This window comes from Euprymna scolopes, chromosome 35 (genome assembly GCF_053919585.1).
Source record: "Euprymna scolopes isolate OS-2025 chromosome 35, ASM5391958v1, whole genome shotgun sequence".
Lineage (NCBI taxonomy): Eukaryota > Metazoa > Mollusca > Cephalopoda > Sepiida > Sepiolidae > Euprymna > Euprymna scolopes.
Genome location: NC_136516.1, coordinates 6,374,003 through 6,397,654, shown reverse-complemented (window position 1 = coordinate 6,397,654; position 23,652 = coordinate 6,374,003). Strand labels below are relative to the sequence as shown.

Genomic DNA, 23,652 nt, shown 5'->3' with positions numbered 1-23,652 from the left:
CCGTCCTCCGTCATGATATCCAGTGTACTCGAAAGAATCTGGTCCAGAATCATCCGTTTTGCTTTTAAGGGGATCCCTGTAACTGTTGCTTAAAAGAATTGTCCTGGTACGAAAGCGCAACTACGCCATCGATCAGAAAGATCCACTTCTATTAACCGTGTAAAATCCTGCAGGTCAGCCAGGTATTCATTGACAGTTCCCCAGGGCGAAAACTACCGCAAACAAACTTGTAATATGACAAAGGAGTCCAGCGCGAAAGCTACAAAAAAAGGCCCGTTTTACTTGCTTTAAATCCGATCTTAGTTCAGCTGGCAACCTCTCAGCCTAACTAGCAAAACACGCTCAACATTGTAACGCACACATTTCACACACCAGCTTCACTTGTTCCAAATTTTCGGACACTCTGAGATCGTGTGAGATTCCATAAAATTTATGAATCAGACAGATATCGGATGCCTTGCCTGCCATTTGCAAGCCTAAATATTTTGAAAACTGCTGGGCCCTTCAGTCGCACATAACGGAACTTTATTAAAATAGATACTTTTTTCTCCTGTCAACATTTTTCTGCTCTGAGCAAAAGCAAAGCTGCCTATTCGCCCGAGTTTAGACTTTTGTCTCTTTAATACCTCTGAAATTCTTCTTCTTCTTCTCCTTCTTCTTATTATTATTATTCCTCTCCTAGCCCCCATGTATCAGCAGCAAACAAAGTTGACCTTCGGTTTTTAGAGGTGGGTGAATTAGCAGCATAAGGACTACAATATAAATAAATATAAATATATATATATATATGTGTGTGTGTGTGTGTGTGTGTGTGTGTGTGTGTGTGTTTGTATGTATGCACGTATACGTATACATATCAGTGCATATATAGATATAAATATCTGTGTATTTAATGTATGAATATCTATATACATATATATAAATATATATATATATAATAATTAATTATATATACATACGTATATAAATATATGTATATATATTTATATTTATACACATATATAAATATATATATATATATATATATATATATATGCATATCTTTGAATATTTATATATAAATAAGATGGTATTATATATATATATATATATATATATATATATATATATTAAATAAGGGGGTTGTCACTAACAATGTGTATTTTTTAACATTATTTTATTATTCCGTGTTTTGGTTTTTCATTGAGAATTATGTTTAGATCATTGTAATAATGTTTTTAAATCAGTGAAATTGTTTTTAACGCGTTTCAGACGTTCTGTGAAGCGCCATCTTCAGAAAGTATTTAAAATGATTAGAATATAATCAAGATGTGTTAACACTGTAAAGAACATTTTCGTATTTCATTTGAAAGGCTCCGAGAGGTGAAAACATGCGTACACGATTCTACTTTTCATTCGTATGTCCAATTTTTATTACTGGTTCATTGGGTTTGACTGTTGTCTTATGTTTCTCTCTCTCTATCACTCTCTCTCCCTCTCTGCTTGTGTTTCTATTTATCTTTCTTTGTTTTTTTCTCATTTTTGTCCTTTTTTACTCTTACTTGAGTGGGGGTGAGGGAGCCGTTGGTACTTGGTCAACTGCGTGTATAGGGAAGGATGTGTGTGTGTGTTTTCTTTTATTGGTTTGAAGAATGTATACTCTGTTTAATAGTATTATAAAGTTATTTGCTTCGCTAGGAAGGTAACTGTGATTCAAGGTCGTTACTAATGTTTATGTGGTAGGAGGGGGGCAGCTCCTCTGAATTAAGGGTAGGCGTGTTTTCATTGAATTTTGATATTTAGTTTTTGGATTCTTACATTTTAGTATTGTGATTTTTCATTGCAGTCTTAGACTGTTCGGGTGTTCTTAATATTATGTTTGTTTAGGTAAAGAGGTGTATTAATAAATATACGTAGAGGATTTTTTAATGTTTCTATTTATTTGTCTCCCCATGTGGGTATGGCACGACCCAGGATCGATTCTTAGTGTGGGGAAGATCTCGTTCCCCAGAGGAGAGGGGCCACTTGGAGGGGTATAGTTATGGGAGGAGGGATGAGAGAAGGGATGATAGTTATCTCAGTCATGAAGAATTTCTCCTCTACTGACTGAGGGGGGAGCGAGGTGTTGGAACAGATATTACACTATGGTTCTAGGTGTTTCCTAGTGTTGTTGGTTTCGAGGTTAAATTGGGTTGGTATTGTTCAATGTGTTGTATTAGAGACAAGGATGTTATGTCTGTGTGTGGCGTGCGTGTGTGTGTGTGTGTGTTTGTGCGTGTGTGTCTTAATGCGTCGGTTCTGATTTATGCGTGGGTGTGTATATGTATATGCACGTGCATGCGAGTGTGCCTTGCATTTCATGTTTTTGTGTGTTAATATTAAGCTCTGTTTAGTTCGGGAGTGAATCTTGTTATGAAATTTTTTTCCTGTGTAAGTAAATAGAAATAATTGTCTGTTTGTATATTTAAATAAACATCTTTCTCTCGTTAGAATTTCTTAACCCATTTTATATAAATATATATATATAATACCATCTAACCTTTCTTAGATGATATTAAATTCATCATTTTGCATATTGACTGCCATTCTAAAATTCAAGCAAGATAGGTAATTAGCGGAATACAGACACGTTTGGCCACAAGCGCTGTCGTCTGTTTATTGAAATTTGCGGTATGAATACTAATTAAACACGTCTATAAAAAAACAATGCGCTAAGTAAATAGAGTTATGTAAACCAAAGAATAAGTTTAGACAAAAAAGTACTAAGCGTTATAAGATTAAACAATTGTATACTAATATAATGCGCCTTCTGCAGCTGTTAGTCCTTGATCGAAACATCACGATTATTACCGCGTGTAACGTAGCAATTTTTTAAATGTCGTTTTATCCGAGATAACGTTTGTATATTATGAACTATTGTCAATTTCGCTAGTCCGTTTTTTTTTCTTTCTTAACAAGAAGCAGTTAAACTCAGCATTGCTTGAGGTCAATGTACTGTCCAAAGCTTAAAATGCATATGTATATCTATATATACATATTAAAAAGTTTTACTCCTGTCCATTAATTTACATCTGAAATTTCAAAAGGTTAGACACAAAATTGGTGCAGGAATTTGTTAGTATCTGCAAAGGTAAACTCTTTCAACTCGACATCTTGCCAGCTTAATTTGCGCCCCAAAACTGATTAAAAGGCTTGCTGCATGTCTGAATACACTTTTGACTTCAAATATGCGGAGGAGTTTGGAAGAATTTTCAAAGCAACCATTCTGGTCAAAATCGGATGAAAAAGATTTTCTCAAATCTCAATACCTCTTATGTCGAAACTTGAGTCTGTAGACTGAAAATTGGCAGAGTAGTTTGGTAGAGAAATGTACACACAGACTCAAACGCACACATAACTCACTTTTATAGATATATAGATAGATCAGAGGCCTGCAGTATTAATGCTGGAGTCCCTCAAGGGTCCATCCTGGGCCCAACTCTCTTCCTGATCTACATCAATGATCTCCCTAAACACATACTTAAATCATTCGTTGACATCTATGCTGATGACACGACTATCTACAGCAAAACATCAAAAGCTGTAAATGACAAAGCTCTCTCTGATTCTTTCTCCTCTAATCTCAAACGAGTGGTTCAGAAGACGTGGCAGGTTACCTTTAATGCATCTAAAACCAAACTCCTGTCTTTACATCATCAACGCTCTGATCCCCATTTGGCATCAATTGAAATGGATGGCTCTCGTCTAAGAAAAGACCCATGTTTTGACAAGCTCCTGGGCTTGACCTTCACTCCTGATCTGAAATGGAGCACGTACATCAAGTCTGTTGTCAAGGTCGCTGGAAAGATGGTGGGATCCCTCTACCGCTCCAGAAGATATCTCACTACTGATGCAATTCTGTATCTATATAAAAGCCAAGTACGTTCAAGGATGGAATACTGCTGCCATATTTGGGCAGAGGCTGCTAAAAACAGCCTTGAATAGATAAACGTAAATTAACAACATCTACACTTTCCTTCATATCAAGTGTCTCGCTTAATGTAGTTCATTTGTATTTAAATCATCATTTTTTTCCCGAGCGGATTCAAACCTTATAGTGATTACTATATCTATTTCATGTAGATAATAGAAAAACCAGCTCAACGCACGTCTGTGTGCTTGTCTGTCTGTACACAATTAGGATCATATATGGTTTACTATTATCCAGTCTGTCCAAAAAGTCACTGAAGGACTTAAATAGATGTTTAGTTTTTAGGATATATTTCTATAATTTTAAATTAATCTGACATTTGAAATTCATAAAATGAAATAAAAAAAGGAAAGAAAGATATACTGACGATGAAGTTTTGCTTTTAAATATATTTATGAATTTCAATAAAAAATTCAAACAAAATAAATGTATGTTTATCTTGTAATAATGCGTTGTGTTTGCCTTCAAACGTATATAATACGCATTTTATTAAATTACAAACTCAACCAGCGCTTCTAAGGAACAAAAACATTAAGGTGAATACCCCGTGACCAACGCAACGTTCCGAGATTTAAAAAACTACCTTAAAAACAACAAACAAACTTCTACTTGCCGATTCCTTCTCAAACAACAACATGGCAAAAAAATACAGAAAGAAAGATATTGAAGATGAAGTTTTGCTTCGAAATATATTTATGAATTTTAATATAAATTTATAACGATTTTGTAATAATGCGTTGTTTTGGCCAAAAACGTATATAATACGTATTTTATTTTATTCAGACTCAACCAGCGCTTATAAGGAAAGAATCTTAGCGTATATATATACATATGTGTGTATATATATATTTTTTTAAAATTCATTTTTCACCAAAAACAAGGCACAATGCAACATATATATACAGATATATACCTATATATATATATATATATACACACATATATATACCTATACTTATACATATATATATATATATACCTATATACATATATATACCTATATATATACATATATATACACATATATCAACCTATATATATATACGTATATATATACCTATATATACATATATATATACCTATATATATACGTATATATACATATATATATGCATATATATACATATATATACCTATATATATACTTATATATACATATATATATACCTATATATATACCTATATATATACATATATATACCTATATATATACCTATATATATACATATATATACCTATATATATACCTATATATATACATATATATACCTATATATATACCTATATATATACATATATATATATATACATATATATACCTATATATACCTATATATATATACATATATATACCTATATATATACATATATATACCTATATATATACATACATATATACCTATATATATACCTATATATACCTATATATACATATATATACCTCTTTATACATATATATACGTCTTTATACATATATATATACCTATATATACATATATATACCTTTATATACAAATATATACCTATATATATACATATATATACCTATATATACATATATATACCTGTATATACATATATATACCTGTATATACATATATATACCTATATATACATATATATACCTATATATACATATAAATATATACCTATATACACATATATATATACCTATATATACACATATATATATATACCTATATATACACATATATATATATACCTATATATACACATATATATATATACCTATATATACACATATATATATATATACCTATATATACACATATATATATACCTATATATACATATATATATATATACCTATATATACATATATATATATACCTATATATACATATATATATATACCTATATATACATATATATATATACCTATATATACATATATATACCTATATATACATATATATACCTATATATACATATATATACCTATATATACATATATATACCTATATATACATATATATACCTATATATACATATATATATACCTATATATACATATATATATACCTATATATACATATATATATACCTATATACATATGTATATACCTATATATACATATATATATACCTATATATACATATATATATACCTATATATACATATATATACCTATATATACATATATATACCTATATATACATATATATACCTATATATACATATATATATACCTATATATACATATATATATACCTATATATACATATATATATACCTATATATACATATATATATACCTATATATACATATATATATACCTATATATACATATATATATAGCTATATATACATATATATATACCTATATATACATATATATATATACCTATATATACATATATATACCTATATATACATATATATATACCTATATATACATATATATACCTATATATACATATATATACCTATATATACATATATATACCTATATATACATATATATACCTATATATATACATATATATACCTATATATACATATATACATATATATACACATATATATACCTATATACACATATATATACCTATATATACATATAAATACCTATATATACATATATATACCTATATATACATATATATACCTATATATACATATATATATACCTATATATACATACCTATATATATACCTATAAATATACCTATGTATACATATATATATACCTATATATACATACCTATATATACCTATATATACATATCTATACCTATATGTACATATATATATACCTATATATACATATCTACATACCTATATATACATATCTACATACCTATATATACATATCTATATACATATATATACATATCTATATACATATATACATATCTATATACATATATACATATCTATATACATATATATACATATATACCTATATATACATATATATACATATATATACATATATATATACCTATATATATATACCTATATTTACATATATATATATATATACCTATATATACATATATATATATATACCTATATATACATATATATACCTATATATACATATATACCTATATATACATATATATACCTATATATACATATATATATGTATACCTATATATATGTATACCTATATATATATATATATGTATACCTATATATATGTATACCTATATACACATATATATACCTATATATATATGTATACCTATATATATATGTATACCTATATATACATATGTATACCTATATATACATATATATACCTATATATACCTATATGTATACCTATATATACATATATGTATACCTATATATACATATATGTATACCTATATATACATATATATACCTATATATACATATATGTATACCTATATATACATATATGTATACCTATATATACATATATGTATACCTATATATACATATATATATACCTATATATACATATATATATATACCTATATATACATATATATATACCTATATATACATATATATATACCTATATATACATATATATATACCTATATATACATATATATATACCTATATATACATATATATACCTATATATACATATATATTACCTATATATACATATATACATACCTATATATACATATATACATACCTATATATACATATATACATACCTATATATACATATATATATACCTATATATACATATATATATACCTATATATACATATATATATACCTATATATACATATATATATACCTATATATACATATATATATACCTATATATACCTATATATACATATATATATACCTATATATACATATATATATATATACCTATATATACATATATAAATACCTATATATACATATATATACCTATATATATACCTATATATATACCTATATATATACCTATATATACCTATATATACATATATATACATATATATACCTATATATACATATATATACCTATATATATACCTATATATACATATATACCTATATATATACATGTATACCTATATATATATATATGTATACCTATATATATATATGTATACCTATATATATATGTATACCTATATATATATATGTATACCTATATATATATATGTATACCTATATATACATATATATACCTATATATACATATATATATACCTTTATATACATATATATATACCTATATATACATATATATATGCCTATATATACATATATATATATACCTATATATACATATATATATACCTATATATACATATATATATACCTATATATACATATATATACCTATATATACATATATATATACCTATATATACATATATATATACCTATATATACATATATATATACCTATATATATACCTCTATATATACCTATATATACATATATATATCTATATATACATATATATACCTATATATACATATATATACCTATATGTACATATATATACCTATATATACATATATATACCTATATATACATATATATACCTATATATACATATATATATAACTATATATACATATATATATATATAACTATATATACATATATATATATAACTATATATACATATATATATATACCTATATATACATATATATATACCTATATATACCTATATATACATACCTATATATACATATGTATATATACCTATATATACATATATATATATACCTATATATACATATATATATACCTATATATACATATATATACCTATATATACATATATATACCTATATATTCATATATATACCTATATATTCATATATATATACCTATATATACATATATATATATATACCTATATATACATATATATATATATACCTATATATACATATATATATACCTATATATACATATATATATACCTATATATACATATATATATATACCTATATATACATATATATATATACCTATATATACATATATATATATATACCTATATATACATATATATATATACCTATATATACATATATATACCTATATACCTATATATACATATATATACCTATATATACATATATATATACCTATATATACATGGATATATACCTATATATACATATATATACCTATACATATAGATACCTATATATACATATATATACCTATATATACATATATATACCTATATATACATATATATACCTATATATACATATATACACCTATATATACATATATACCTATATATACATATATACACCTATATATACATATATACCTATATATACATATATATACCTATATATATACCTATATATACATATATATACCTATATATACATATATACCTATATATACATATATACCTATATATACATATATATATGTATACCTATATATATACATGTATACCTATATATATATGTATACCTATATATACATATATACCTATATATATATGTATACCTATATATATATATATGTATACCTATATATATATATATACCTATATATACATATATATATACCTATATATACATATATATACCTATATATACATATATATATACCTATATATACATATATATACCTATATATACATATATATACCTATATATACATATATATACCTATATATACATATATATACCTATATGTACATATATATACCTATATATACATATATACACCTATATATACATATATACACCTATATATACATATATACACCTATATATACATATATACCTATATATACATATATACCTATATATACATATATACCTATATATATACCTATATATATATATACCTATATATACATATATACCTATATATACATATATACCTATATATACATATATACCTATATATATATATACCTATACCTATATATATATATATATACATATGTTATGTCATGGGTCGTAATAAGATGATGTATGTATTATTCTTTGGTGGTTACTGTTCCTATTATGAAAGTCTTGGTTTGTTCATGTGTGTGATCTCGTTGTTGAATGTTGTAAGATGCTCGATATATATATTCATTTTGAGTGTCCATATTGTTGAGAGATAGAGATATTAGTGAGATATAACGACAGGGTACATATAAAGAGAGAGAGAGATAGAGAGAGTTCTTATATATAATGAGACAGACAGGGTACAGATTACTACAGGAGAGCCGACGGCATGTAATAGGAGATTTGATATATATTGATAGATAGACCGAGAGTGCGTTTGACATTTACGTTTTGACAGTTGTATATTTTTATAAACACAAAGTTCATATTAATACAATTTCACTTTACTTTGTTTTGGTAGAATGACAACACAAGACGGCAGTTATAAAAACACATGATGATACATTTATTTCTTCGACCGGTCGAACATGATTCTGTATTTCAGGGATTCAAAGTTGTTACATGTTATCTCTAAAACCTCTCGCTTCCCAGAGGGTGCCTTGACTCTTACTGAGAATCGGTCTGATCTCTTCTGCTTCTTTGATCTGACATCTGATTTTCTTCTAACTAATCTGGAACCCTTTCCTATATTGAGAAATCACACATATGTCTGGTCAACATGCCCACAACTCACGTATTTAAAAAATGCGCGATTTTCACGTTTTGAAACCATTTCTGACGACCAGGAATTTTCCCATTCCCTTTGTTGTTTTACAAAGCAATTTAACCTGCTTGTCTAATTCTGTAACCCATATTTATATTATACATTCTTTCTAAGAATGTGAATAGTTTCCAGCCAAATTTTTATTTATTAAATATTTTAACAGAATCAGCAATTTAACTGGACATTCCATTCAAACCTAATTTTCTTTAAAACGTATTTACAGGGTTCAATCCTTGTTTATCTTATCTCATGTTCATGTAACTAATTCTCTTTTATTTTTAACTTCATGAAAAGGGGACAGCCCTTTTCATGTAACCCACACACACAAACACACGCACATTATAAATATATATATATATATATATATATATATATATATATGGGTCTGGCGTTGTCCGTTGTCGATGCAATTGCTCGATTCCATCTAATTCAGGGTTCTAGCTCTATCATGAAAATTGTATGTGAACGGGTATTTATATATATATATATATACATATATATATATATATAAATATATAAAATATATATGGTGATATTTTATAAGTTACTAACTAGCTCTACCTACGTATTGAGCACTTTTGAAGTAAATACTTAAAGTTTACGCATAAATCTATACTTTCGTATATTAAATTTATGTGTGTAAATGAAGTAGTTATATATATATATATATATATATATATATATATATATATATAAAAGAATATATATATATATATATATATATATAAGAGGATATATACATATAAGAGGATATATTGGTAGCAGGGCAGGCAGCTTGGCTTGGTTGTAGATACTCAGTAACACAATATTTACATTAATTAAGAATATATCGTAAGTATTAAACGCAACTTTAAATTGCTATGAAACTGAGATGTGTGCATGTAAGTATTTTTTTCCAAACAGTCTACCTCTTGAAAACAAAAAAGTACGCGAGCAGAGACCGAAACCAAAGACAGTTAACCAAGTACGATAACCATTGGGCTAACTCGACACTGCTCTAAAAAGTGTTTTCAAACAGCCTTCCGTAGATTTTTTCGGTCTTTCCACGGTTTTGGCCAACTAATCTTCCGGCCTGCTTTCGGGTGTGATTGAAACCGCTATCTTCAGACAATTGTGATCTAGAACCGTAGAGATTTTACGCCTCCATCCTCTGCACCACATGTCTCGAAATGTGATAATACAACTGCAACTATGAAGATTAGGATAACAGTCCTTAATAAATAAATATACAAATTACTCATTTCTAATAGAAATAATTGTTAGAAGTATGGTTATTTAGAAAGGGGTTTTGTTTGTGACGTATATTTAGAAAACGTTTATTAGAAATTAAGCTTAAGTGTTCCGGGAAATGACGTCACAGTGAGTTTCTATTTTTCTTTAGAAAATCAGAGTCGCAAATCATTAAAAATATGGTGTGATCTAACCGGTAACGTGTACGCCTCGTATATGTAAAATGTTAGAAATAAGCTTTAAAAGATACAAATTTTTTTAGACTAATAAAAAATGTAACCCTTACGCTTTTACTGTTGCCAAAGTAATATCATCGATTATCTCTCTTCATTACAATTCCCGCCAAAATATAAGTGACATTTTCTCCGCAAAAAAAAAAAAATGAAGCCATGGCGGAGTAAAATAAAAAAAGCTAAAACATAAGTAGATGCATTCAAAGAGAAGATAAAAACAAAAAAATATTTTTAGAAATGCACTTTAACTTTGACAAATTTATTTTTGAAGACATTTTTTTTCTCCTTAATTTTCCGTCCGACAGTTTTTCTGCAGGGAGGGAAATGGTGGGGATTTCTTTGAAAAACATTCGAAAATGGATACATTTGAGATACGTCTTACTAATTTTTGTGTTTCCCTTGGAAACTGTTATTTAAAAATTAAATGTGACCGAACAACTTTTTTTTACATAGGCTTCACCACTTATCAATGCCCAGGGGCCACTCGAGAATAAGAGATAAAACGTGTACTGTAGTCAATTGGACAACATAGTAATTGTCAGTAATGGAAATCCAGTAAATTTCTTTATTTAAGAGGAACGGCTTATCAAGAACTTGTTAACATTGGACTTGAAGACAACCATATTGTAGTTAGCTGGAAAGCAGGAAAACGGAAGACAGTTCCACAGGCGTGCAGTTCTAAGAAGGAGCTTTGTTTCATGGAATCTACGTTTAGGTCTAGTCACAGAGAAAGAGTGGGGTGAATTATTGATAGTGTTTTCGGCTAGACGAGTATTTTTCGTGAAAGTTTGGCGAGGCGGGGCGTACATTGAAGCTTACTCGAGCGCTTTCCATGAAAATAACGATAAAGCAAAGACAAACTCGCTATATCTCTTCTGTGAGAAAGAGGTTGTAGGGAAGAAAAAAATCGCATCTCCTATGAGGCGAAGAAGTATATTTTGAACTCTATCCAGGCAGGATAATTCCTTTCTAGCAACTCCTGCCCAGATGTGGCAACAGTACTCCATTCTTTGACGAACTTTGCTCTTATATAGATAGAGAATTGCATCAGCAGTGAGATATCTACTGGAGCGATAGAAGGATCCCACCATTTTTCCAGCAGCTCATGCAACAGATTTGATGTACGTGTTCCATTTAAGATCCGGGGTAAAGATCAAGCCCAAAAGATTTTCAAAACATGAGGCCTCCCCAAGACGAGAGCGATTCATTTCAATTGATCAATAGTAATATTAAATCGATTAATATTTACAAATCAACATGACATCTCGTTAACAATTCACTATTAGCTTTTGCAATATATTATTTAGTTCTTAGGTTATCCGTATGTTTTCTTTAATCTTAATTTTTTTCGCTCCTCTATTTCTTCCATGTTAACAAAAAAATTCTAGCGGTTTTTAACTTTTAAATTCAGATTGACATATACTGCCCCCTCCCAAATTATTGATCGAAAACAAAAAAACACCCTCAGAATCAACACACTTTTGCCAACACAAAGCACGTATATTTGTGCCAGTAGCATAAAAATCTGGCGTTCTAAAGACGATGAAGTCGCTAAAAGCGGTTTTGATATCGCTTAGTTTTTTTAGTATCTCTCACGCAGATAGTTGTGGAAATACTTGCAAAAGTAGTAGGTTAGAGGTCTGGAGAGAGCGGCGGATGATGCAGAGTTTAGTAGCACAATATGGTCAACTTCTATTAGGTCGGTTGAGCAACATGTGGTTGGGCATTGTCGTGGAGAGAATTGGCTTTTTTGTTCACTAATGCTGAGTGTTGTTGTCGAAGTTTCTGTGCATTTCATTTAATTGTTGACCGTGCATCTTCGTAATGGTTTCGCTTGCATTAAAAACTGAAATCGATGAGACCGGTCGCAAAATGAGTATCTTGGAGCTTAGTTGGTCTAACCAATGAGCTGAGCGTCGGCGGTAGTCGTAAAAAAAACAACACTTTTTATATTAACTCAGAACCCGATCGAAAAACGGGTCGTCCTTGTTGCATTAATGGAGGGAACACAATTGTTCATAAAATGTGCCAATTTCCCTTTTTTTCATTTTATTTATACCTTCTAAAAAAGAACATATAATGGTTTTAAACTAACTGTAATCTACACGATTAGAAAAAGCAAAAAAACAAAAACAAAAAAAACGCTCTTAAAAATGATATATATAGAGTAAAGGTATTATACCGGAAACATCTTTGAAAATGCATACTTTGAAATCAAAATTTAAAAAAACAGCAAGAACCGTTCTACCTAATACTTAGCACTAAATGTAAATGATTTATTATTGAAATTTGAAACTCAATCTACTCTATGGAAGATACTACTTCTAAAACTCTAGTCCTGTAATTATTTTTATGTTGCACATTGGAAAAGATATATACGATGGGCGTTTCAAAGAAATGTCTGCTATTTTCTTTCCTCAACCCGTATGGTTCAGAGGGGATTGCATATTAATAACTGGACCTATGCATGCATTCCGTACAACTTTCATCTGCTGTAGCAGATATTGACGGTATGACTCTCTAAATAAGCAAACCCTATCATGGGCGTGCGTCGGAAGCAAAAATGAGCCATTGAATTCCTGGCAAAAGTGCATTAAATATTGTGATATGTAGAAAAATTACTTACGGTGTACAAACGTGCACTCGTTTCAATTGGTACAACTCCCATCTTCGTAGCTCGTGGATGTTTTGAGTTTAGAAATGAGGCGCTTTGCGTATGACAAACCCTGCCACGGACACCATCGCTGGCAAAGGTGTATTGAACATGGTGGCTACGTTTTATAAGAAATAATTCCGAAGAACAAAATCTCACTTGTTTTTATGTGACCCTCCCCCGGTGGTCGTAGCTTTTCAAATTTTGGACTTTACTTTTGGAACGCCATTCGTAATATTTATGTTTAGAAGTTGATAAGCGTTAACATTTCTTGAGTAAGTTATATATTTAAATGTTTTTCGAATATTTTTATTAATCGAATTTCTGTACCTTACGCATGTCAGTATCTAGATAATTTAAAGCTTCAACTGTTTTTCTGTAACAGCGACATTTGTTTTCTCACCTCATTCTCTCACCTCGCGTGACGTCTAGTTACGCTTTGACGTCACACACGTCTCTAACATGCTCTCTCTCTCTATCTATCTCTCTCTTTTATAGTCTTCCTTTTTCCTTGCCGTTAGGTAATTTCGCACTTGCCCCGGAATTTGAATACGCGCACCGCGTTCTGTTAGATATGTATAATAATAAAGGTTGATAAATGTCCTTGTTTGCATTGTTTCAGGTCACCTCCGGGCAAGATGGAACACATGTTTGTTATTCTCTGCTATCTTAGATTACAACGTAGAAGTGAAGGTGGAGTTGTGCAGACGATATGTAGGAAAGAAGAGCTCTATTGAAAAAAAGCCTTAAAAGGGAATGCTAAGCCGTGTAAGACACTCTCATAGTGATAGTATCAAAAAACTCCGGAAAACTCCCTTCCAAACGGTAAGAAGCCAGAAGAGAAGCAAAGGAGCGCAGAGAACTGTCATGGGAATTGCCATATCACTGACCAATCTGATCTAATCAGAATAGTTCAATAGCAATAGGCTTTACTTTTGAAACGAACATCGTAATATTTATTCTTCGAAGTTGATAAGCATTCTTATTTTTTGAGGAATATTCATTTAAAAATGTTTTTAAATATTTTTTGGCGACTTTTTTTTTTTTATCTCTCCCACGGGTAAGCATGTAGGTGTCTCGGTAAGCGAGCATGTCTAACGTTACACGCTTTTACAAGCGCGCACATGTGAACATCCAGGACCCACACGTCGTAGACTCAATCGCAAATAATACAAATAATAGGGAAGAGGAAAGAACTTCAATCCTGTTTTTTTTTTGTAACAACGATATTTATTTCCACATTCTCCCTCCATGCGTGACTTCTAGTTACGTTTCGATGTTGCCCAGATAAATAACCCTAACAGGTAGATAACTATCCCTGCCTGTACTGTTTCAGGTGAGCTTTGGGCAATGTGGAACGCATGTTAATCTTTCTCTGGCACTTTAGAAGATTACAGCGCAAAAGCGTTGATAGAGTTGCATCAACGTTATAAAGGAAAAAAAGAACGCTGTTGAAAAAATAAAAACGGGAATTGAGGAGGGGGGGCTTAACCGTGTAAGACAGTCTCAAAGTGATAGTGCCAAAAAACGGAAGACCCGTTTCTAAACTATAAGGAGCCAGCAGTGAGGTACACAAAACTGTCATAAGAATTCTCAGGTGAGTACGGAATCTGGTCCAACAAGAGATAGTGAAATATGAAAAGTGCACAAGTAATTAATTTCCTAACCCTAACCCTAACCCTCTTTACTGATTAGGCAATATCATTTTAAAACGTATGAGAAAGGATGGCCACGTACAACTGAACATGATAAACCTTCTAGAATTTGTGTAACTTTGCCGTAGCATACAGACAAAGGAAATAAATAAATAACATCTCAAGTCGGCATTTTTTTCTTTTTTAACGAAAGCAATTACTACAGTTACTTTAAGCACAACTTAAAAAAAAAGTTTCTAGCTACCACATGCCCATCTAGCTTGGTTCACGTTTCTGCCTGCATCCGACCGTATGCCCACAACAGCAGGACCAAGCTTGCTCTCAACTTTACACGCCCATTTTCTTCTACGTCGATTTCTTTCATGCCCCAGATACGTATTTTCCTTTTTTTTTTTTCTTATTTTCCCTTTTTTTTTCTCTCTTGCACATTTTCTAATTTGCATATGCGCTTTGTTGGTGGCTGCTGCTAATCTCTTTGCAAGTCAGTCATCTCTAACTGCTGCTGATAGCTTCCCACGCGCTCATGTAAATTATGGTATGTGAGGAAGGAATAGAATTAGTCTAATTTGACTCACCGTACAATACCATTGTCTCCGAGTCGCGGCCGAGATGGTTCATTGCAACACACGTGTATTCGCCGAAATCCGTTTTGTCCACCGAGCGTATCCTCAAACTTAATGTGATCGTGTGTTCGTCCTCGTTATACGCCTCCGATCGGTACTTCCACGAATTCTCGATTCGATTGCCCTCTCTTTCCCAGTTGGTCGAACCGAGCGGACTGGCTGTCACTGTACACTCCAGTATAGTCATCTTACCAACTTCCTGGCCCATTCGTTTATTTCGCATCCGAACTTCCGGCGGAACTGAAAAAGAGTAGAAAAGAAGTGATTTAATATATATATATATATATATATATATATATATATATATATATATATATATATATACCGGTGTTGCAATCTTGAACAAACAAACAGGATTTCGTGATTTAACAGTCGTCGTATACAACCGATATATGGAAAATTTATTAACATTTTCTCCAATGTTGTACCTAGTATTGTTGCGTTATATGTAAATATACGGTATATATACTTTCTTTGTTTTACATGAGAATTGATATATCGCTACAAATTCAAAAGCGTGTTTCGCTCAGCCAGTTAGAAGTAACTAGAGACGTCTTCAGGTGATACTGCTTATAAAAAAGCTTAGTCTGTACTAAGCCATTGTATAAGCAATATCGCCTGAAGAGATGGATAGTTACTTGTAACGGGCTGATCCCAACCTGCTAAAGAATGTGTAACAATATATTAATTTATGTAAAATAAATGAAAAAATATAACTTGTCCTTCCTTTGTATTGAGCGCTCTTGTACTAAACTCGTTAAAACTTCATTGTTAGCTTTGAGTCTGGAAAGGATCAATCAGTGATTGATATAATAATTAAGTGATTGATTTTGCGCTACGAAACAGATACTGTGAAGAATTGTATAAGTAAACTGAATTAAAGGAATAAATTACGAGATGGTCAGCATCAAGATTTTTGGTATATAGTTTATTGTCAATTATTCTCTATATTGCCCTGTAATTACATTGACCTTCTTAAATAAGGATTGGTATATATTATAAGAAAATATATTTCTACAGAGATATACATATACACTTGTGCCCGATATTATTCATACCGCTCGGATCTTTCTAGATGTCTATAAGAATATTGCTCAAACCAGAAGGTAGACAATATTAAAGGGATTTCAAACAATAAATCAAGCATAAGCATTTAATTTAAACTCAACAAATAAATAAATTATGCAAGTTTGAAACATTATACAAAGAAAAACAATAATGGCACTAGTTCAAAATTATTCATACCTCTCTTACTAATAGTCAATAGCATGCCCTTTATTCTTAATAACTGCCTGTAACCGTTTTGGATATTTATCAACAAGGTTTTTACAAGCATCAACACTGATTTTTGACCATTCTTTAATGCAGTAGTTCTCCAAATCCCTCAAATTTCTAGGTTTCCGCTTTTTAACCTCAGTTTTCAATATGTGCCAGAGGTTTTCGATAGGGTTCAGGTCGGGACTCTGGCTAGGCCATTCCAAAACATTAATTTCATTATCCTTAAACCATTTCTTGACTATTTTGGCGGTATGTTTTGGATCATTATCCTGTTGAAGGACCCAGTTTGGTCCTAAATGGAACTTCTCCGCATCCTGTCTAATGTTTTTTCTGGAGTATCTCCAAATATTGCTCCTTCTTCATGGTTCCATCTATCTTGACCAAACTACCTGGACCACTAGCCGAAAAGGAGCCCCAAAACATAAGGCTACCACCACCATGTTTCACCGTGGGTATGGTGTTCTTTGAGTTGTAAGCTTCTCCTTTCTTCCTCCAAACGTAAGAAGCATCCATATGGCCAAACAATTCAATTTTTGTTTCGTCAGTCCACAAAATACTTGAGAAAACGGACTCTGGAGAATTCACATGAGTCCTTGCAAACTTTAGACGTGCTGCAAGGTGTTTTCCGGTGTGCAATGGAGTCCTTCTTGGTCTTCTTCCTTTCAGACCATTTTCATGCAGAGTCCTTTGCAATGTTTGCCTTGATATTTTTATGCCAGAAGACTCCATATTTTCTAAAATGTCCTTAGTAGTGGTGGTTGGATTTGCATTAACACTTCTTACAATATTCCTGGTGGCTCTAGCAGACAGTTTCCTTTTCCTTCCTCTACCAATCAAGTTGTTTGTTGTGTGGTGGCTCTGGGATTTTTTGATGATGCTCTGTACTGTTGCTGTAAGGACCTGAAATTTCTTGGAAATTGACTTGTAACCTAAACCATCCTTATGTGAATTCACAATTTTAGTCCTAAGATCATTACTAAGCTCTTTTTTCTTCCCCATTCTAATAATTTTTATTCTTTTATTGGTTTTCAGTTGATATCATTTTAATTTCTGAAAAATGCAAAAAAGAAATGAAATTAATCAAAGGTTGTATAAAAGCATTCAAAATAAGAATCAAACAGGAAACAAACAGTCAGAAACTCGATTAATACTGAAAAAATAAGGGGGTATGATTATTTTTGAACATTGCAGATTTTATAAATAGCTGTATATTTCTTTTATTACAAGTATCCCAAGATTTTAAAATGACGAAAATGATCAGAAGAGGTTTATTAAGAATATGTATCAATATGGACGTAAACAATAAATTCTTACAAAGTTACACCTAATAAACTCAATTTTCAAAGGGGGGTATGAATAATATCGGGCACAAGTGTATATATATATATATATATATATATATATATATATATATATATATATATATAAGATTTGGCGGGTACATACTTTTATTAAACAGTTAAATATTACTGGTGGCATTAATGTTATTAGAAATTGTTAAGGTATTTTTTGTAGTTTTAATATTCCATATTAATAGAGAAAAGGCATGATAACGAACGGAAACGAACAGGCACTTTAAAAAACATTTTTCTCTTTAGTAAAAATTCAGTTTGTAAATGATATTAAATAATATGTCAAACAAAAGAGGAAGAAAGGGAGAAGCAGTAAGATTTAAAAAAAGTCAACTTTCATCATTTTTCAAAATAATTGTCACCAAAAAACGGTGACATCGTTTAAAACGTAAGCAAAGATCATAAATTACTAGGGATCGCGGACAAAATATTAAAATAATATAGGGGACAGAAAAAAGAAAATAATTTCAACAAACCCCTATCAGCTTTGAATTATGACTGCGTGGTTTTTTTCTGCTAAAACAGATACGGTTGATATAAATGAATAAAAAACAACTCGAAAATGAGGTTGGTTTGTGAAAAAAAATAAAAAAAAATATTATCCCTATAATCTCTAGTTCAGATCTTGCAATACAATAAATGCACGCTATTGATTTGATCACAGACTTGTCTGAATGTCCACTAACATTTTGTTTATACGTATTGAAAGGAAGGACATGTTAAGAAATCCGTACTTCCAAGCGTTGAATGGTAAGCCCCATGTAGTCAGCCTAGCATTGATCAACACCCTGCCAAACCTCATCCTTTTGCCCGGTATTAAAGAATTAAGGATATATATATATATATATATATATATATATATATATATATATATATGTGTGTGTGTGTGTGTGTGTGTGTGTGTGTGTGTATGGATCACAATAATTGGACAAAAATAATCAGAGTACAATGCTCCAAGTTTGAGCAAAAGCGTGTATTGCATGCAGTATGTAAACTTTCTTAGAGAGTGCGCAATGAATCTTTAGTTGTTGCTGAGTTTATACTAAAAGTGAAATGAAATGTACAATCTAAGACAGATGTTTTGTTGTCTTAAACTGTTTTGGTAAACCATGTGATATAATACAATGATTGGCAAGACGAATAATTTTATTAGGATATGATATTACCAAAATATCTCCCGTCAAGCAGTGTTGTAGTGTCTACGGATTCGTTTGTAAATCAGCTACTCGTTTGACAAGACATTCAAGCCCACATTATAAACTACCGAAATAAGAACCACAAAATACTGACAGGTTGACCAGCCAAATCTGTAAACGATTTTTTACAAGTGACGTTAAAAGATAAATAAAATTATTTCACAGAGGTTGCAGTCTGGCTTGAGCACTATAAAAATGGTGGACGGATGTTTAAAATAGACATTTGGCGAGGTTATTTGCGGCCATCACTCCTGTGAGTTAATCGGTACAACTGCTGACTATCAACGCAAGAGTTCTAGGTTCAATCCTCAACTTGGGAGAGGTGCTAGTCTAGCAGCACTGATGAGTTGTTAGACAACGAAACAGGAGTGTATGTCGATGACTACATATTACTACTACTGGGTTTGACCTTTACTCCTGATCTGAAATGGAACACGTACATCAAGTCTGTTGCCAAGGTCGCTGGAAAGATGGTGGGATCCTTCTACCTCTCCAGAAGATATCTCACTACTGATGCAATTCTCTATCGAAATAAAAACCAAGTGCGTCCAGGGATGGAATACTGCTGCTATATCTGGGCAGGAGTTGCTAAAAACAGCCTATCCTGTCTTGACAGAGTACAAAATAGACTTCGTGGCTTAGTGGGGGATGCCCTTGTCTCTACCCTGCAACCTCTCTCCCCCATAAGAGACGTTGCGAGCCTATCCTTGTTTTATCGTTATTTCCATGGCAGGTGCTCGTCTGAACTCCAATATCAGTTCTCGACGGTATGTTCAGAATAAGTAGGTTTGGAAACACATTTTAAAGAACGTGTCAAGCTGGCTTAATGGTTATAGTACATTACACACAGTCTTGAGTCAGATTATGTTTTCTACGCGTCTAAATAGCCTATATTTCAAATGTCGAGTCTGTAGATCAAAAATACGTTGACTATATAAGTTGAGAAGTGTCCTCACACGCATTATCACATTTAGATATATAGATAAGATACTCTTGAGTGCGAGTAATTTTCTAGCACGGTAGAGGGAACACACTTTTACAGCAGCCGAGGTACTTATCTTTCTTAACCAGACATTTTTATTTAACCTATGCTTCTGTTAACTATTCACGTGAAAAATTAATTAAGTGACAATCACTAAGTAAGTTTCTGTCGCCATTTTTATACCTAAAATTAACTACAATGAACAGTCTCTCTGAAAATGCAATCCCTGAAACACAATATCGCAGGATTAATTACTAGCAAAGGAAACATCGGTATTTTTAGTCCAGCGTTAAATTTTTATCCAGTCGCTAGTCAAACTAATAAATTTAGCTTATTCAACCCATAGCTTCGATCATGGCAAGTTTTGTTTATCGCCATTAAATTACGCATTAGCATTTTCGAGAGACATTAAGTCCTTGATGAGCGGTTCATGAGTAGTAAATATTTATTCCATGTCCAAATTTATCAAGATATACGAGGGTATAGTCAGCACCATTCCAAGAACTAAATGCCTCCCCCCATACAAGACAGTGGATTTCTGAAATGTTTCAACCATCAATATCTGCAATAGAGAGATGAAACTCGGGTCATTATGGAGTCTAATTCCCTCAGATCCATTCTGGGGGAATAAATATAGGAGCCATTACATTTGAAAAGCTCCTCGTATTTTACAAGTGATTTCTCTCCGATAGATTTACAAGATTTCCAACAATGTTCTAATAATATATTGAATGTACATGCAACTATTCAAGTACAGAGAGTCAGATTTGCTGTCGACGTAAAAATGGTCAATTTTTACAAGTGAAAATGCATTAATTACGCAAAAAATAATCTCGTTTAACGCTAGAAAAGGTTGGTTTGTACAAGAAAGATTTAGCAAGGTGAACAGATCTTAGAAATTAAACGCTTAAAAAGAATTAAAAATTGAGGCAAAAAAAAAAAAAAATAAATAAAATAAAAATCGAGATCGTGTCTTTTACGGCACCCTACAATAAAAGATAAAATCAAATCTAAATTACTTTGAAATGAACAGAACATCCTTTTCGGTGACATGATCCTTTTCTGTGGAAATCTTAAAAAGTACTACGGTGTAATACACGCAGGCGATTAGTGAGCTTCAATGAGGAGTTGCGAAATATGTTAAAGCATGCAATTACGACAATTATGTGCTTGTTCAGAATACCAATGATAAAAGATTTATAGCTGAAGAAAAATAGCTTGTATAAAGAAAAGAACATATCACGTACATTTTATCAAGTATTTGCCGGACCTGAAGAATCTTACCCTCCTTGTTTTTTTTTTCAGATTATCGAATGGACACTAGTTTACCAAACTAAAAAAAAAAATTTAAATGTGTAGGGGTGCTCAGTTTGTAATGCAGCAGCCTAGTAAATCAATCATCCCTTTTAGAACGACTCGACATTTATGGCCAAATTTTGAATTTAGCCTTTTTTCTAAGCTGTGTAACTATTGGAGATTTTAATAAGTGAAATTCACGAGAAAAAGGTAAATGCTAAATTCACGAAATTTGCCCTTAAAGCATCGAGTGTTACTAAAACGGGTGATCAATTTACCAGAACGTTGCATTAGAAACTAAGCACACCATACACATATTTAAATATTGACTTGTCTTTTTGATGATTTGAGAAAAGTCAGATGAAGAAATTGGAGAAAAAGATAAAGATAAATATAGAGAAGGTGGGGCAAAATTATACATGTACAAGAAGTACTTTTATAAAAACGACACCCGTGAATTCGGGTATTATTATACAAACACCGTGACAGCGAATTAGTAAAATCTTTTACGTAGTATTCTGTTACGTTTCGGTGTGCTGAACACGAATCTGAAAACTGGGTTAGGGTTAGGGTACATTTTTTTCTACTAATTCGCTGTCACGG

At 30.7% G+C, this 23,652-nt stretch overlaps 1 protein-coding gene across 1 annotated transcript in view; it reads right to left on the bottom strand.

The window, feature by feature from the left end:
- The window catches only part of LOC145259584 (protein amalgam-like), a 987,333-nt gene that overhangs the window by 35,278 nt on the left and 928,403 nt on the right, over nt 1-23,652 (bottom strand). Inside the window, exon 7 of the mRNA XM_080117238.1 lies at nt 16,898-17,185. Within this exon, the coding sequence (XP_079973364.1) occupies nt 16,898-17,185 (288 nt within the window). The remainder of the gene's footprint in view (nt 1-16,897; nt 17,186-23,652) is intronic.